General features: G+C 39.5%; 2 protein-coding genes across 3 annotated transcripts in view; one reads left to right on the forward strand and one right to left on the reverse strand.

The window, feature by feature from the left end:
- The first annotated feature begins 147 nt into the window (after nt 1–147).
- Nucleotides 148–13963, forward strand: kctd3 (potassium channel tetramerization domain containing 3). Of its 2 annotated transcripts, XM_056372869.1 has the most exons (19): nt 148–594; nt 953–1006; nt 2115–2160; nt 3074–3147; nt 3266–3324; nt 3949–4029; nt 4231–4383; nt 5150–5240; nt 5928–6118; nt 6237–6352; nt 6531–6618; nt 6841–6957; nt 7190–7360; nt 7583–7738; nt 8291–8387; nt 8507–8700; nt 8964–9102; nt 9378–9500; nt 9741–13963. In XM_056372869.1, the coding sequence occupies exons 1-19, from the start codon at nt 521–523 to the stop codon at nt 10318–10320; spliced, it is 2604 nt and encodes an 867-aa protein (XP_056228844.1). In that variant the 5' UTR covers nt 148–520; the 3' UTR covers nt 10321–13963. The 2 variants fall into 2 exon arrangements, with proteins under 2 accessions (XP_056228844.1, XP_056228850.1); XM_056372875.1 differs by lacking the exon at nt 3074–3147 and having other exon boundaries at nt 513–594.
- A 1477-nt stretch (nt 13964–15440) lies between these two features.
- The window catches only part of ush2a (Usher syndrome 2A (autosomal recessive, mild)), a 205466-nt gene continuing 201080 nt past the window's right edge, over nt 15441–19826 (reverse strand). Inside the window, 3 exon segments of the mRNA XM_056372888.1 lie at nt 15441–17176; nt 17858–18058; nt 19065–19133. Coding sequence (XP_056228863.1) covers nt 17087–17176; nt 17858–18058; nt 19065–19133 — 360 coding nt within the window. The 3' untranslated portion in view covers nt 15441–17086.

The raw sequence follows: 19826 nt of genomic DNA on the forward strand, positions 1-19826 counted from the left end.
TCATTAAACATACGCATTTTGTTCTGTTTGGATATATTAAATGCATATTTTTCAAAAAAATAAAAGTTTAGTTCAATCTTATTAGTGTTTAGGCGATAACGGAAGTTGTGAGAGGTGCACAGTCTCGCCTCGCTTGTAGAGGGTTGTACAGCTGTTTTCACGTTGCTAAAATTCTGCGCAAGATGTTATCCACGATTTACGTGCAAGGCAGTGATGCAAACAAGCCCTCTGGAAAATAAAGGAATTGTTGTGTGGCAGCTTTTTGGATAAGAAAAGACCGCTGTCTCTCTTCGTCCACTATGCGGAGGCTCAATGATACCGACGCCGTGCGCATAGGTCGCATGTAAGGGATATTTTATGGAAGGTGGGACGAGGGAGAGGTTGTGAGGCTGGGGAATAGGGGCATCAGCTGAGCTGGAGAGAGGAGCGTTAGCAAGCTAGCTATCGTGACAGTAGCGGGTATAACGGAACAGTGACTTTTCCACACAATACAACAACCCGCTGGTTCCGTTCAGCAATCATGGCTACTAATGGTAACAACAACTTAATGCCTGGGATGGGGGAGATCATCCAGTTGAACGTCGGTGGGACAAGGTAGGCTTCCTCATCATCATACTGGGAATTTGAGCTCTGGCCACGTACATCACGTATGATGCTATCTGCATTAAAGTAGATAAACCAGTCCATGGTTTTCATTACACTTTTTCCCATTCACTTTCTTATTTTGTCTCTCTCACGCGCGCTCTCTGGGTAGTTCAAATTGAACATTATGTACAGGTTTATTATTGCGGTGTAGTGATGAATTTCTTCAGAACGGCAACTTTCATTTCATCAGTGTTATGACTATGAATATAATGGCTCTCGGTCAAAATTTCCATACTCATAAGTGCATTTACATTCTCTATTTCAGTGTTGTTTGTAATAAATATGCTATTGTGTCCTTGTACTGTAGGTTCAGCACCTCCAGACAGACTCTGATGTGGATTCCAGACTCTTTCTTCTCAAGGTTGGTTAAATGTTGACTCTCTACCAAAGCAGACGGTGCATGGAATATCTGGGCTGTTTATGCAAGTGCTTTTCCCTCTTCATCTCTACGTGATCAACTAACGAGATGTCACATGAATGCTATTCAGGTTGCACTGTGAAATGTTAATGTTAATATTTCAAAGCAGGACTAACATGGGACTCAAAGGGATTAAAATTACCTTGTCTGTATTCCCCCAGAGATAGATAAGATAAATAAACTATACTGGTACTATGGCTACAGCATGTAGGAGTTCAACCAGAAACAGGTCAAAGACTCAGTGAGCGTGCTATGGTGCAGTCACAACACAGTAACACGAAATTTGTATTACATAATTAATGTTAAGTAGGGATGTTCCATTATTCCGTCTCTATCTTGATATGAGCTTCTACAATTCTAGTGATGGAAAATGTCAGGGGATTACAATTACAGTCCATGTAAATGTTGTATGTTTTATTTGGTATTTTAGTGAGACAAATGTCTTGTTTTGTATTGACCCCGTACTCACTGCAAACACTTATTCCATGTTTTGAGATTTTTTTTTAAATATATGTTTGGCATGGACATGTTTTTCATATCCTTTGAGTGAGTTATTTAGTTGTGATTCCAGCTCTAGAGGGAAACACACTGTTAAAGTGAAACAGCTGATTGGGGCTAGGCAAATACCATGGTCGTTACAAACTCAAACACTAGACTGAGCTCATAGTTTGACAACAGCTGAGCAAGTAGTGCTAAATGCTGTCAGACTGTCTGCCAGAGCACCTGTCTGCCTGCCTGCCTGCCAGTCTCATTGCCCCCAGCTGTCTGCCTTGTGCTGCCAATATAAGTCAATTCTCATATAAATTCTTGAATTAGATGTAGAACATCAACACAAATGTGATGGCTAATAGCAACATGTGCTGATACAGTAATAATCTGAAGTCAGCAGGTCAGCAGGTTAGAGTGTTTGTAACTGTTCAAATAATTTATGTGTTTACTGCAGGTACTGGTAATACTGCTGGTGTGTGGAAATGGAGAAGTGCTTGGGTTAACTGGATCACTGTGTGTGTATGTGTGTGTGTGTGTGTGTGTGTGTGTGTGTGTTTTTCAGTTTGCTGAGTGGAAGGATATCCACTCTTCGGGATGAAACTGGAGCTGTGAGTATAACCTTTGTTGCTTCTTTTTCCAAAACTAGCATCTGCTGGCCTGACATCTGACAACTGAGCATTCTTTGAAAGCTTACAGCAGATAGGACATCATGACATTTGTTCTGTTATGATGCAACTTAATGAAATATGACGCATGGCCTTAAGATTACATGTGCATGCTCAGGAACAAATAAGACCATTTGAGACCGCATTAGACAAATTCTGCGGCCCATGATCAACGTTACATGGTGACATTTTGTTTTGTGTGACCAACAGCCTAAAATCCAAAGTTATTCAACTTACAGAAAATCATTTGAGGAATTGAACCCAACAATTCTTTGGTATTTTTGCTTGGTATTCCACTTTTCTGAAGTTGTTGTTGATTCTCATTTAATCATCATCAATGTTTTTGGGTGGTCTGTCCGTCCATCCATCCGTATGTCTGTTTGTCTGTCAACCATATGTACGTCTATACATCCCATTCTTGTGAACGTGATATCTTGGCACAGACATTCACTTGGACTCAAAGATGAGCTGATTAGATTTTGGTGGGCAAAGGTCAAAGTTCACAGTGAACTCACATTCGTGTGAATGTGAGAATAATACAGGACTAATTTCCTGCAACTTGACTGGTTGGCAGAGGCATACAGTTGCGAGGTAGTAATTCAGGTTTTAGCACTAATTTCATGATCTGTTTCTGTTGCTGTAAAGAGTTGTTTTTAACACCACAGAACAGATGATTGTCCTTTGTGGATAATACATTTAAATGTGATCATTAACTTCTGTCAGTATTACAATACCACCAGGCTAGATGCACACCAGTAACTGCTGAAGGTGTTGAATGCTCAGCAGTTACTTAAATAAATGGTTAATGATTCCCTGCATTTGCATTTGCATCATAAAATATGTTCCTCACTTGCAGATATTTATTGACAGAGACCCTACAGCTTTTGCACCAATTTTGAATTTCCTCCGAACCAAAGAATTGGACCTGCGGTAAGGAGCCATGACAGCATTCAGAAAATATCCCTGAATGTTTATTTTAGGAAGACATTATGTTGAGTTGTAAGCAGGGTCTTACTGAATACATATGCTGCTTTTTTTCTCTTTGTAGGGGTGTCAACATCAGCGTCCTACGGCATGAAGCAGAGTTTTACGGGATAACTCCTTTAGGTATGTTGCTTTCTTAGGGTTTTTTAGGGTAGAGTTTTATGAGGAAATGGAGGGAGCAGCCTTGTTCTTGGCAAGTACTGATGCTTATAGACATAATGGAAACATCAGGGGATAACAACAACTTTGTTTTGCATACAGTATATTTTTATAAAACATTTTCTAGAACTATTGTCAATGAAGTGAAATGTTGTCTTGTAATGTCAAATGTGTTTTGGCTTCAAATTCAACTTAACCAAGGTCAGAACCTTAATACTGCTAAGTCCATGTACTCTAATGTTGTTTTACTTCCTGTTTCACTGTTTGTAACTTCCCTACATTGTCTGTGTACTTGAATGGGTAATTCACCTGATCAGTGATACTGATCACATCCTTCAAATCATGACAAACACTGGCATATGATTTACAATATAATACATACAATATAAATTAAATACAATATGTGCTGGATTGGTCCAACTCAGAAACAAAATCCAGTCAGTCATAAGGAATTTCCCAGTGAAAAAAATGAATTAATGAATGCAATGAAAAAAACTAAATGCAGAAACAATGGTACCTTGTTTAAAACATAAAACATTATTGCAATTGATAAGACTGCAGTGTGTGTGTTTGTGTGTATATGTGCAGTGCGGCGCCTGTTGCTGTGTGAGGAACTGGACCGCTCATCATGTGGTAGTGTTCTCTTCCATGGTTACCTGCCTCCCCCAGGTAAAGACATGAAACTGATTAACAGAGAAAATGAACTGAAAATAAAACAACTGCGTTAGTTATAGACATCATATTCTACTGATGTTTCACAAAACAAAGTTCCAGAATAGAAATGACCTGGTTTCAAATCATAGAATAGTACAGAGACACAATTCAGCTGAAATTTCTGTTTATAAATCTCAGTGAATCTTTCCTTGACAGCCATCCCCGCCCGTAAATCAAACCCAGCCTCAGCAGCCTCTGGCGCCTCCTCTGAAGAGCGGCCAGGTCCAAGTGGAGCAGAGGGCTTCACCCGTGTCGGTCCCCCTCCTCACCCTTCTTTCCCTGGCTCACCTGGAACAGAACACAAACTGGGTGAGTATCCCAGAGCAGCCTTATGAAGTGAAAAGGCAAATAATGGTGATAATACGTAGATTATATAAATGTTTACAGCTTTTGTGAGTAAGTGAAAGAAATTCATCTCAGTTTGTGTTTAATCTTACCATAAAAAGACAGCCATCAGATGATGTAGCAGTGACTCATATTTTGTCAGTGACTTGTCAAGAGGAATATGGGCCTATACCCTGCTACACCGTCTGTCTTCTGCCTGACATTCACACAGGCAGAAGACAGACGGTGTAGACACACACTGTGTGTCTACTCTATATGATCTTGTATCTGTATAGGTAATGTCTTGGTTTGTCCAAATGTTCATTTGTATGTCACATCTGTGTGTGTGAGATTAGAGGGTATATATGCGTACTGTTTATGCTTGTCCACATCTCTGTGAGCGTGTGTATGTTTCTGTGAGTGTGCATTACTGCCTCAGCTAATGTGACCTGACACATCCTTTTAGTGCGCTGACTGAACAGCAGTGCAGAGAGTGTAATGAGCTGCCATAGACAAATACTGTGCCTGGTTCTAGATGTTCTAGATTCAGATAAATAATGAAAAATACGAGTGAAAAGATAATGCAGTCGTCAGGCTATGAAAGAAGTGTATTTATGTGTATTTTTTCTGCTTGTGTGTGTGTGTGTGTGTGTGTGTGTGTGTGTGTGTGTGTGTGTGTGTGTGTGTGTGTGTGTGTGTGTGTGTGTGTGTGTGTGTGTGTGTGTGTGTGTGTGTGTGTGTGTGTGTGTAGGTCCCGTGGTTGACCCAAGGAAGGTGTTGATTATAGCAGGGCACCACAACTGGATTGTAGCATCTTATGCACACTTTGTCATTTGCTACAGGTAATACTATCCCAGCATATTAAGCACATTTCTTATTTGCTTTATAGTTCATAAGGGGGAGACATTAAATCATTTATGATGGGAAGATGGCATCATTTTCTGTTATATGTCAAATTTCTTGCTAATTCCTACTGCACTGCATCTGTTCCAGCTCAGTAGCTGTCATTTTAGGCTTGATTCATCCATTCGTTTAGTCAGATTACTGAAATATTTATTTCTATTAAAACAAGCAGACAAGTTGAGAATAAAATGTTATTTGGTTTAATAATGAAGAAGAAATAATTTTTTTATTTCATTTTCATAATTTTTTAACAATGTGGTTAAGTACATGTAATAATGGTGTTAATAAAAGCAGATATGACTGAAAAAGACTCAAGTAAAGATAAAAAACCTAAGAGGAATTGATTCAAGATGAACATGTGGAAGTCAATAGCGCTGCCCACATGTTTTAAACATACAGGTCTCTATCAGGGCATGCTTATGACACTTGTGGTTGTCTGCTCACATCCTTATGAAAGCTCATAGGTATTGGACACACTTTTGTTTTAAACCAGCTTCTTCATGGCAGATCTGCGTGTTTACCACTGACCTCGACTTTGAAGTTACAAAGCTCTGTATTATAGTAAATCAATAACAAAAAAAATGAAAGCAAAAAAAAATATTTGTGCATGTGTGATCTCATTAAAGGATAAAGGAATCTTCTGGATGGCAGCAGGTGTTTTCCTCCCCCTACCTTGACTGGACCATTGAACGTGTCGCACTTAATGCCAAGGTGGTGGGTGGCCCACATGGAGACAAGGACAAGATGGTGGCCGCTGCCTCTGAAAGCAGTATCATCCTCTGGAGCATCCAAGATGGAGGCAGTGGTAATGAGATAGGTAGGTTTATACCACAGAATTACAAAGTGTGGTCCAGACAGAGAAATTTAAAGTGTAGTGACTACAGCCTCACTGTCACTCTCAATCCACCCTCCCCTGGCCCCAAAACGGCCCCCAGGTGTGTTCAGTCTCGGTGTACCTGTTGATGATCTCTTCTTCATCGGGAACCAGCTGGTGGCGACGAGCCACACAGGGAAGGTCGGGGTGTGGAATGCCGTCACACAACACTGGCAGGTACGAGGGTGAATGTGCATGTGTGTGAGCGTGTTTATGTGAGACAGAGAGAGGTGGAGGAAAGGTGGGTGTTTCTGTTTCACTGTGTATAAAAACAAATGTAGTAGTAATGAGTACATTATATATAGGTGATGAGTTACTGCGCTGATTGTGCGCTTACTTTTTTTGTGTGTATCAGGTTCAAGATGTGGTTCCCATCACCAGCTGTGACACGGCAGGATCCTTCCTACTGCTGGGCTGCAATAATGGTTCTATCTACTACATAGGTACGCACATGTTCACAAACATACATACACCGGTGCACACAGGGTGAGCTATCTTTTGTCTGTCACTCAATTTATTGGACGTTAGTGAAATCCAGTGGAAATCCCTATTTCAGTTAAAGGGTGTGGTACGGCCAATGATTGCTCTCTCATGTTTTTGAATGTATAAAATGCTATAAAACTCCAACCTAAGCACATATAATTTGGCCCTCCTCTTCCTTTCAGACATGCAAAAGTTTCCGCTGAGGATGAAGGATAATGATCTTCTTGTGACTGAGCTTTATCATGACCCTTCAAACGATGCCATCACTGCGCTGTCTGTCTACCTCACACCTAAAACCAGTAAGTAGTTACTGTTTTTCATCAGGCTGTTGTTTTTCTAAAATTAAAAAAGACTTCAGGAAATTGTGTTCTTGCGTACACCTGTCTATCATCTCCTTCAGATCAGTTTCACCTCCTGGGATATAGACATAACAGACGTAAGTCACAGTTAACTGACCAGACATTAAAACATTGTGTCTGTTTGTGTTCATGTTGTGTTTTTCTGTCTTCTCTTCCCTTTCTCTGCGCTCAGGTGTGAGTGGGAACTGGATAGAGATAGCCTATGGGACTAGCAGCGGCGCTGTGAGAGTGATCGTGCAACACCCGGAGACAGTGGGATCAGGGCCCCAGCTCTTTCAGACATTCACTGTGCACAGGAGTCCGGTGACAAAGATCATGTTGTCTGAGAAACATCTGGTATCAGGTGAGGAAGGTGTTAACAGGTCGGAGGTTTAGTCAGTCTCCCTGCTGATGGAGTGATGGTTGAGATAAGGAGTGTAGGTTGTAGGGGATTATACAAGACAGCAGTACAAACGCAGGCTATTGACAATGATCCAATCATCTTTTGTTCATTCTGGTTTCTTGTTACATATGTGTATCTACATGTGATTGACATCTTGTGTGGGTTTTTTTTCGTGTGTGTCAGTGTGTGCAGACAACAACCACGTACGGACGTGGACGGTGACCCGATTCAGAGGGATGATCTCCACCCAGCCAGGCTCCACCCCTCTGGCCTCCTTCAAAATCCTGTCCCTGGAGGAGACGGAGAGCCACGGGAGCTACTGCTCTGGGAATGATATCGGTGAGAGAGATGAGAGGGGAAGATTAAAAGAAATAGAATGTGGAAATAGAGATTAATGTGAGAGAAGGACCAATGCAGTTGAAACAATTTGTGAATGATTTGATTAGTCGATCGACAGACAAATAATCAGTAACTATTTTGATGATTGATGAATCATTTCAGTCATTGTTCAAGCTAAATTTGTTTTGTATTATTTGTAGCCCTAGATAGATTGTCTGAGACTGTGCTCGGAACAGAGCTATAGATTTGGGATTAGCATTAGCAGTAATGAGTGGATCTTGTCTTTCAAATTCAGTAGATAAGAGGTCAACAATATGCAGATATGATGAGCTTGTTTCCAGCTGTTCCTCGCATCTGTAAAGCACTGAATTACACAAAATACCAATCACATGATTCAAACTCAAATTTTTCTCGTTGTTTCTCATTTCTCATTTCTCATTCTCATCGCAATTCTATATTTATGTCTTGTGTTTTCTGCCAATATTTTGTGGTGGTTAAGTTGGCTTTGGGTGCAAGATGCCAAAGCTCAGGTGGTGTGATTTCTGCTCTAAGGTCCATTTGGAGAAAGAGACGATCAGCAGGTTTTCATCCAGAAGGTCATCCCTATCACCAACAAACTGTTTGTGAGGCTCTCATCAACTGGAAAAAGGTATAATGTACTCCACCTATCTTTCTCTTTCAGCCAGTGTGTAACTGTGTTTACTGCATGATGCTCCCTCTCACTAAATCTCTTCCTTTCCCTTTATTGGCACTGTTTGTGTTTGTCAGGATCTGTGAGGTGCAGTCAGTGGACGGGACCACCATCTCTTGCTTCATGGTTCGTGAGTGTGAAGGTTCCAGTCGGATGGGGTCACGACCTCGGCGCTATCTGTTCACTGGTCATGGCAATGGCAGCATCCAAATGTGGGACCTGACCACTGCGATGGACACCGCTAACAAAGGAGAGGAGAAGAAGAAAGAGGGTGAGGAAATAGAGATTGCTAGATGGAAGACAGACAGGGAGGCTGAGAGAGCGACAGATTTGGGGAGATCATCACTGTATGCATTCATGGGAGAAGAGACGAAGAGCAACTGTAATGTAAGACAGTATGTCTCTGGCTACATTTACTCACCTCATGGATATACAGTTTATACAGTAGACTACACTTCCTAGGATTCAATGTAATTGTTTCTTTTGATGAGATACTGTGTGTGAGTGCTCTGAATCTGCTTTTGTGTTTGATAGATGTAGGTGGGCCTACAGAGGAGGAGCTGCTGCAGCTGTTGGATCAATGTGACCTGAGCACCTCCCGCTGTGCTACACCAAATATTAGCCCTGCCCCCTCTGTGCTGCACCACACACGCCTGCGAGAGTCCTGCTCAAGGTTGGAAAGAAAGTTCACACACACACACCGTGTTAAACAAACAAACAAGCAAACACACACACACACACACGAAAGGAAACCTTCAGCTCTTTATCTTTCTTATTCTGACTCATACATCTTCATATATCTTACATACTGTATATACAAAAGAATTAGGAACTGTCTCTGTTTAGCGATGCTACATGGCTAATAATTACAGTGAAGAACACCCTCTTACAGTAAGATAAACAAAGACTCCAAGTCTTACCTGTCTCCCTGTCTTTTCTTTCCTTCAGTCTGCAGTTACAGGCCCCGGAGCCCATTCCTGAGAGCCAGGCTACTTATGGGGCTGTGCGACCCTACAGAGAGAGCCCCCTACTGGCCCGTGCTCGGCGAACTGAGTCCTTCCACAGCTACCGGTGAAATATTTGTTTGACTGTCCAGACACTGTACTTTAAAAGCTTAGTTCATCCAGACTTTTTTTTTTTTATATATATATGAATGAAACCCATTTTTAAAGTGTGTCCTTTTGTGTGCCAACGATCTGATTATGCTGGGTGCATTTACACCTGGAAAATGCTGATCTGTTTCTGTCTTCTTGCATTTATCCCTCTCTCCACCCTTAACTGACGGATGTGTATCCATTTCTGTTTCCATAGAGACTTTCAGAACTTTAGCCTGAGTCGAGGTGTCTTGGACAGCACGGGTCAAATTTCCATCCAGGGCCCCAGCCAGGTTCCAGATGCCCGCCGTTCACTTTGTGACTTTGGACCTGAGGACGTTGACAGGAGATCCTCTGCAATGGAGCTCTGGGCCTGCCGAACCACTGGTGCAAACTCTAACATAAATGTCACGGGTTTGACTGCTGCTTGTCTTTCTGGGGCGAAGGCAGAAGGCAGTCAAGAAACTCCACGGCAACCTCCAGACAGCCCGATTCTGGGGGCTGACGTTAGGCGAAAGGTGCACCCACAAGAGGAGGGAGAAGGTGTGGGATCCGGGGGAGATGGGGCAAAGGCAGAGGGAGGTGTGAAGAAAAGGGGAGTACTAGAAGGAGGCTTTTTAGGGAGGAAGAGGGCTCCCCCAGTTCCTCACCTGTCCTCCCTCCCTTCCAGTTCTGAAGGTGGTGGCAGTGACTCATCTGCAAATGCTTCCCCTTCCCCAACCAAACTAGCCTCCTCCACCTCGCCGCGACACAGGAAGCCGGCCCCAGAGCCATCCAATCAGGACAGCAGCCTGTGAAAACGCATCTGCCCACCACCCATTTGTTTTGATCCCACGCAGTGGAATCATTTCATAGAGGCATCCTGTTGGTGCATGAAGGACCTGTTGTGTCAGATTCAGGATTTAAATAGGTAAAGGTTTCTTTTGGGAGCCCACAGATAATGAGTCTGTGTCTCAGCACAGAACTTTCACTACGTTTGCTCCCAAGGCTGAAAAACTTTTATTTAAACTTTACACCTTTCATTTAAGTCAGTGGAACTTTTCATAGTTTTGAGTACAAAACCTGACAAGAGGAAGCAGTTACAGCGCTAGCATCATGACATCTCAACCAGAGCAGGAATGCATCCTCTTTATGATCATTCTTGTAAAATGGACCAGGGCTCCTACTATCTCCATTTGCTTTTGGTGACTGGTGATGAGGTTAACACTTTGAGGCATGGGGCTGAAAGTAATTTCCCAGCTCAGTGCTGAAGAACTGCTGTAATTGTTTTTTCTTTCTGTGTTGTTGTTCACTCGACAGCTTAGCATACAGTAACTACAGGAACAGGCAAGTCTGTTGGCTCTGGTATGGTCAAGGGTGTGTTGCTGCCTGTTTGGTTTGAAGCACAATCAAGTGTTAATCCACAGATAAGACTGAATTCATTAAATCATCAAGGCTCATTAAATTAAAAAAAAAAGATAGCACAGTACTAGTAATAGAATGGGGGGTTTCTAATATTTGAATAATGTGTTATTCAGCTTGTGAAAGCCTTAAACAGCCACAAAATAGAATTGACAGAGGCACACACCCCGTTAATTTATCAGATTTTTAAGGTGTTTTTACTGACTTGTAGTCTGGTAGGAATTACTATGTTCAGAATTTGACCTAAACCGTTTAAGCGTAAAAACAAAATATCCAGATTTAAATGGAAGTCACGTTTCTTAAGATCTTCAACTAACAATTAAATCTAATTTACAATTATGTAAAACAGAAAAAAAAAAACAATTAACTAAACAAAATTTTCAGCACTTCCACGTAGATTTGTCAAAAGGATCAGATCTCTTTCAGAGACAGAACTCATGATGATATCAAGCATCTCTGACAACGTGCAAATTTGTCTCACAGTGGATTTTTTCTTACCTTAAACACATTACCTTTGACAGAGGCTTGGCAGCTACTTGAATCCCAAAATGTCACAAAAATACTTTGCTGTGGCCAGAGAAGCAACGGGTATTGTTGTTAAACCAATGACACTAAAAATTGACAGACAGTAAGCAGTAAAGTCATGTTGCAGCTCCAGCATACAGTCAAACTTTGTTGTTTGACAGCTCTATGAGAACTATACGACCGTGGAGTTGTGAAGCACAACAGCTAAAACAGACACTGTGGTTTTCACTTGAAGTCTTCATGAACGCCACATAGAGAGACATGTAACACATGAGTGACAGCTTGAAAAAACAATGAATACTCAAGTGAACAGGTGGCTGCTTTTCACTGCAACTGGTTGTTTAATATTTTGCTTTTTTATTTACAGGCCAATTGAATTCTTAATTTATTTTTAGCATAATTAAAAAACTGGCAAAAAATGTAAAAAGAACAAACAAACAAAAAACTGCATTCCAATGCAGCAATTTTGAGGGATTTTCATTCAACATTTGTAAATGAGAATTTGAAAACAATTTGGTGGCACACAGCTGGAACCTTCAGTTTAAGGGACGGACTTGTTTTGTTTGTTTTTTTTGTAGATGTATCCTTTATCGGTTAAGATATCACACTCACACTAACAGTGACAGCATAACACCTTTAGCTACATATTATATAGGAACAAAATATGTTTTTAATGCTTTATGGTTTACTTATTCATATCTAAACAGAGAGAAATCATTTGGCACATGTTTTACTGCTCTTCAGTCAGTTAGAAAAATCTCACATCTGTGCTCATAGTTCACAAATAAGAAAACTAGTTGTGTTCCTGTTTATATTCAGTCTGTTTCTTCACGGTGGTGCCTGTGCAAGATCACACTAATTATTATTATTTATATTTTATTTTTTTAAAGCATCACAATATAACTACACTCAACTCAATAGAAGGACCTACACTACTTCACTTTACTCCCTTTGAAACAGGTGGTGATGTGTCTTATCTTGTTTTGGATGACTGTTGCAGTGCCTTATTTAAAATTGTTTGACGGTTATCAGCCTGTTTGTGTGTTTTAGTTGAAAAAAATTCTGACCAAAGGCTTGTGAAGGTGGAGCTCACTGTGGAGCCACATAACGGACCTGTCCACTCTGGCTTTGGCTAGAATTGCCTAATGGTAGATTCACACCAGGCCAAATTAGATTTTATGACTGTGTATGGTAAATCATTGATGTATGGTCATTTGAATTGATAGGCATTAGATATCTCTTGTAAATAATCCTGAAGTAGACTATAACTGGAAAGTCCATCTCATTTCCCAACATCAGAGGAACTTTGATCACTAGCTTGTTCTTATGAAGGTAAAACATGAGTATACGTTCTGTAGGAGACAAAAGCAAGGCACCTTGGTTGTGTAATAGTGGGCCTAAGAGGACTGGATAGCCTAAAGTAAAATGGTAGCAACCTTTTATTAGCAAAATCATTTTGTGAGTTAAACTTTCTTCTCTATTGTTCAAACCTTTTGGAGCCACTGGAAGAGTTTAGTATAAGTTAAAGAAACCAGGCCAGCTCCTGATCTACGGTACTTTTATTGTAACTGTGGGGACAACACGATGTAAAATGGATGTGACGGTAAAAAAGCTAAGTAGAACTAGAAAGACTTTCCTGAAATGTTAATTATAATTTGCCAAATCCAGCAGCTATATAAACTCACACATTGCTTATCATTTCAGCATAAAAATATAACATATGTGGTTTTTGCCGGTACAAAGATGTACATTTTGATACACAACTGTTTGATATACAACTGTACTTTAAGTAGACATACATATTCAAAACAAAATCCTAATACGGATGCATTGATGTGTGTGATTGTGTGTTGGTACTTACACTGCTGTTCATTACATATTGTTGATAATCATATAATGCCTATATTGATATTACCATGCTATTGGACCTAACTGCATTTGCACTTGCACTATTAAGACTAATATTAAAGTAACTTGCTAGTGTTTATTTTATATAAAATATAAGTCTAAATTGTATTTCAGCACATAACTGTCTGTCTGTCCTAATCTGTCGTCCCTCAGTTCCTCTCTGGCTGTGTTTACATTACATTACAGCCAGACACTAGTGAGCTAAAAGGATTACATATCTGTTTGTCTGAACTGCCCTGTACATCATTGTTTTACATTGTGTATGTTAGAAATGCTGCATTATGTTGTAATGTTATTTACAATTGCCTATAATACTGATCAAATATAATGTATAATTTCATAATGTTCAAATCTGGATAACAACACAATTGGAAAGAAATCCGGAGGATCAGTCTGCAGTCTGGAAATGTTTACCTTTTTTTTCTTTTTCTTTAAAAAAAAAAAAAAAAAAAAAAAATTTGGTATGCATATTTTAACACATTGTGTAGAACAACAACACATTGTTCTGGGATCATGATCTACACTCCAGTTTTCCAGGCCAGTGTTATCAACAACAGATAAAGAGTAACTGAAAACATAAATAAATAAAAATGATTTGGGATCCGAGATGTGTTAACCTTGTTATGTAATTTGTGTGAGATGACAAGAACTTTGACGATGAATTCAAACAAACCATCAATGCTCAGTGTTAATCATTTTATAGTAGCTCAAATTTCATCTGCAGTTTCACCTTTAAAACTGGACTCAGTAAGAAGACTAACAGCCTGAAAGAAGTGCTGCCAGTCACTGCTGAGTTGTTAGCACATGGTTTGTGTGGATAACTTGCCAGTGTGAGTGTCACATAGGTGTGTGTATGTGTGTGTGTTTCCCCAACACTTTCATTTCACTAACCTTCCCGTTCAGACAGTCTCCTCTCTGAGACGCCGTCTGTCGTCATTGTGATTTATGAGTTTAATAAAAACCTGTGTGTGTGTGTGTGTAGCTCAGGGCCATACTGTCCCTTACAATCACTCTACAAGCTCTCTTTTCACAACCTCTCCCTCTCTCCATGGCTGACAATAGCTGTGAATGTGGCTGTGAATGTTTTAGAAGTGCCCTTGTCAGACTGGTGTCCTTGAGCGAGGGCAAGGTTGTTACTGCCAGTTTGTTAATTTCAAACTTGCCTTGATGTCCCCTTAAGGGACACAGGAGCAAAACTAAATTACAGCTGTATAGTTTTGACAGAGATACTGGGCCCTCTGTGTGTTTGTGCTGGTGTGGTGGAGTGTGGAAACTAAGTCTTTACACAGCTGATGGCACATCTGTGTTTTACAGCTCAACTCATGACCAGTCTGAGTCTCTGTAAGATACAAATTTAGGAAGCGCAGTTTCATTTAAAATATAACATGTAGTGGCATTCAGCTACGTATTAATGCTGCAAAAATGTGTTACAGTACAGGACTCACTATTTACAGTGCTTCTGTAAATGTTGAAGGTTATAACAACAACAATAGACTGTTAAGCTAAATATCTCAGTCATGTCTACAATTAAAATGAATATTTAAACCATGGCACAATATTAGTCTCATCATGAAACAAATCTCCATGTGTCACTACTGGAGTTTTGGTCCTTCATCATTTTAATGCATTTTTGTCCACATGCATCATGGCTTGAACATGGATTTGGTATGTTTGTGTGTCTCCTCTGTTCATGATGGAGTAAAATAATATTACGTTTCTACAAGTTGTCTGTGGCTTTTTATTTTGCACAGGAACGCTGTTCATATTTTTGACCTGTATAAAAAGAAAAAGTGGAAAAAATATATGGTGCATAAATCTATAAACACTATGCTAGGATATATATACAAAGTACTACATAGATGTCTGAGGAGTGATTCTTGAATAACCCAATGAGCAACAGGACATGGACAACAATGTCTGCAGACGATAGAGAAATTTAAGAGGGGACACAGTTGTGCTGCAAACTGCTTGCTTTGAGGACGAGTGCAAACTGTACGTGAAGTGTTAATAATCAAGTATGTTTCAAGTAAAGAAACTGTATAATTTACCAGAAAAACACAAACACTAATCAATGAAACATCCATAAATAAGACTTTTTATAGAACAACCATAAATAATACTGCCAGTTTTAAAAAAAGAAAAGGATATATAACAATACAGTAGGCTTCAATTTTGTACACAAAAACATGAGAACCCATCAATATGACACAGAAATTCAACATAGCCCTGATAAATACTGTATCCTTGATGTTTAGCTTGCTCTAAAAATTAAAGGCCCAACCTGTGGAATCAAAATATAAACACTAGCTGTGTCCTAATTCAGGGGTTGCACCCTTCGGACGACATGGTGTACAAAGGCGGGGCCTCCGAAGGCTGAATTGAACATGAAGGCTGAACTGAAATGAGACAGTCTCGTCTACGGAGGATTTCCTATTTATCCTCGGCCACTGATGTATTTGCAGACTGCACCTATTCTCTTCTTGAAAAGTGATTCATCACTGCACTGGCACACAATGAATCTTGGGATAGATTGGCCTGTGAAGAATCCAACAGGTGGATCCTTCGCAGCATTGTGCCGCTGTGACACAATCGGTCTTCAAATGCAGCATTCGATGGTTGTGGCCCCTGAATTGAGAGACAACTACTGTTTCATTCCTGCTACTAAAACAAAACAGGACACAGCAGATATATTTTCACTCCTAAGATGATTGTGCTCACGATACAAGGATGAAAAATGTCTGTTAAACAACACTGACTCTGGATTCCACTGACTAAATGCAGACATTCAACTTCACTACAGTTGCACAAAGCTTAATTTCGTTATGTCTTCTTCCTTCTACATTTAAACGTAAACTGTGTTTGTCCACAACTGATATGTTCAATAAAATCTCAGATAGGGCTTTCAAGTTAGGTCACATAATCACAACAATAAAACAGCACATCTGTGATTCCCAGCCACATCTAAAACATTAAGAGGGGAAAAAAACAAACAAACCAAAAAAAACAACAGTAGTTGGCATTTTTTGTAATAAAACTAACACCAAGGCCATTTGTCTTGTTACAACTAAAGGGCTATTGTTATTAATAATTTTTAAGTTTACTAGGCACAACAGCTTGTCGAAGCAGAGGACATGACTGAAACCTTTGACATTAAATGTTTTCTAGACTAGCTTGATTCCTAATAGTGAGAAGTTAACCTGCTATAGCTGATCTTTCTGCATTTTTTTTAAATAACTAAACTACAAACACTTGGCAAGCAGAGACAGCAAATCCTAATAAACCCTGAACACTCTTGCAGTGTTTAAGTTGTTCGAAGAATGTTTTCGTTAATCTGAGCAGGGTTTTAAGATATAACGAATTGTATAATGACAATCCAGATCTATGTACAGATATACAGTCAAACCAGATACTGTAGCTTTTTAACTCACAACCCACACAATCACAATTGACTGGCTCCATATCTGTGTGCACTGATTTTGGTACATTATTAAATTATTATTAACACTCTCCCACTGCATTTTGAACATTATTAAAATGAAAAGTAATTTGGTCATCAATGCTGAACAATTTTTCTATTCCAGTATTTTTCAAGACTTTCAAGACTATAGCCAAATAGTCCTGTCTGTCCTCAGCCAACATTGAATAACATGAATGAACATTTTAGCGTCTGGGATTGAATCTAGTTCTGAATTGTGACTGTGATACCTGATTAGATGTCGGGATCTTGTCTTAAAGATGAGTGTCACTGAACATGGTGTGTTCCCTTTTCACAGAACTTAAAGCCTTGATGGCGTCCACAAACTCATCTTCCTCCACATACTGAAAGAAAATGAAAGGAGTCACAACATTGGAGTCAATGAGAAGATCTGTAATATACAACCTGTGAGCTCAGTGAGAAAAAGAGACTTTTTTTCACTACAGGCATTTTGATTTTGCATATTCTTTCAGTGCACAATGTAGTTCACTTCAAAGGCTTTGTCCTTCTGAGGTTATACTAAATCAACTCGTACAAAACATACACAGACTGAAATACTACAGCTTGCTGTAGTTTGAATAGTTTGCATTGTATTTTGATCGGATACTCCTTCTTATATGAGATTGATGGCAATTGTTTCTCACCTGTGCTGCTCTGCAGTTGTCTTGTCTTTGATACTTTTCTCAATTTGTTTTTTATTAAGTTAAAGGCTATAAGTCTGTGTTGAGTGTCAATCTGCAGAGATCAGGTAAAGACAGGTGAAATAAGCAAGCCAGTTTTCCAGTGAACAATCCAAAGCAGGGTCTTTTATTTAATTCTGTGGTCCAGTGATACTGTGTCCCACAGATTATTTCTCAGATCCTTCTAAATAACCCCCAGAGTTAATAGTAAAAGTGCCAATTTGTGGTAGTACTGGTGCTCCTAACAGGGCTGGTAATTAGAAAACAAAGTCTGCCTGTATTGTAGTCACTGCACTCTACTGTAATTGTAATGTAATTGTAATTTTAAAATGTTTCTATCCTCACCAGCCCAGAATCATGTCCCACTGGGTTGTCCCAGCTTCCTTCCTCCATCATCAGTGACTTCCTGTCAATCAGTTGACTGACACTGCGGTGCAGGGAATGCTGGGAGTAGGCTTGACTGAGGTCTGTTTGGCTGGGGACCCGCACGACTGACATGGGGCTGAACCGTGAGCTGCTGCCGACTATCTTTGTGTCTGTCAGTCCCTATGAAACAGATTACAAATCAAATACTTCATAATACTGCTAACCATATTTCAGTGCATGCTGTAGTTTTAAATATACACTCCATTACCACAACAACCTGAATTTGATTAAGAAAACAGGTATGATGTTCACTGTCTGAAAAATGGTGGGCAGTTGTGTAAGGTAAACATAATCTTATCTATGGTTTATTGGATAAACGTGCAAAATGCCTGCTATAATTTTTTAACTGCAATTCCACCCAAGATACGTTTCTATTACTTAAAAACAATAAGACATAAAACAAGTTAAACATTATCATGAAAGCTCAAATACAACTCTGTATGTAACAGATTCTGCTGCCTCTGCACAGGAAAATATCTATTTGAAATGACGATAGTATATAACAACATAATATTACATTTGAATTACTGTTTGAATTTAAATTCATATTAGCTGCCATTGTCATAGTATCAATAATCAGCAGGGGGCACTAGTCTGCAAAGACTGGCCCTTTAGGTCAAACAGGAGAGGGGCAGAGTAAAATCTCTTTTTTTTTTTTTTACATTTGTTCATGAACAAAAACACAGCACAACACTTTGAGCCAATTAAGCTTGAACCATAAAAGAAAGAACAGGATTAAGATAAAGTTTACAGACAATGCACTTTTCAATAAAATTGAAATTATGGTTCCTACTATAAAATTTGGATGTATCAGATTACTTTATTTGTTGCATATAGAAAGTCAACAGCGTATGTGAGAACAAACTTTACAGACTCTACAAAATGTCTAACCTTTACAAACCGAGATGAACCAACCACTGTAATTTAATAATAAATTTAATAATATCTAATTCACACGTATCTTCTTGTACTTATTGATGTGAACACAAAACACGCACCTTGTCTTTGTTCATTCTCAAAGGCCTTTATCGGTGTGGGGTATGCACACACAAAAAAATATAGCATGCATCCACAAACAAAACAGACATGCATACAAAGGCACCCACAAAAATTCACAATCCCATACCTCATTGTACACAGTGTAGCTTTTAAGTATAACGTTGCTGATCTCAACACAGTCTGCTACAGTGTCAAACTGCAGGGGGACAATAAAATAAGCATTTAAGGTTTTGACAATAAAATACTGGGAGACAATCTTACTGTGTGGCGATCGGGGAGGAGCACACAGCTGGAGTGATGTTTAGAGCACAGCTCAGGACAGGGCCTCTGAGAGAGAGAGAGAGAGAGAGAGAGAAATAGAGAGAGAGGATGGAGAAAGTAGTATATTGAGGAAGGGACTTAGAGAAAACATATAAAAGAAAAAAAAACAGAGAAGGAGAGATTGACACCAAATGAAAAAGAATGAAATCAGAAAATTATTATGTGGGAGAAAGAATTAATAAACTGAATTAACCAATGGAAAAAGGTGGAAAGTTTAGTTTGAGTTTTGCTCTGGTAGCAGTTACTGTCAATTACTGGGAATAGTTAACTTGCGTGATAAAATGGGATGACGTCTCAACACTTGTGTTGTAATGTATCAGATGATGCTGCGCACATGTGCAAGTTAATTTCTATTCTTCAAACAGCGTTGCAGTGACAGTAGTTGTTTTATCCCCCTCTGGCAGAAATAAGATTAAGTCACAGCTGCATTTGGAAAGAGGATTTTTTTTTTTTTTTTTTTAAATATGTACAATATGCAGAAAATGGAGTTTTGATTCAGTCACCGAGTGATTTCAAGGAATCAAACAAAATACAGTCTCTTTTAGTACTAAACTTTTCTTCATCCTCT

This window comes from Seriola aureovittata, chromosome 1 (assembly GCF_021018895.1).
Source record: "Seriola aureovittata isolate HTS-2021-v1 ecotype China chromosome 1, ASM2101889v1, whole genome shotgun sequence".
Lineage (NCBI taxonomy): Eukaryota > Metazoa > Chordata > Actinopteri > Carangiformes > Carangidae > Seriola > Seriola aureovittata.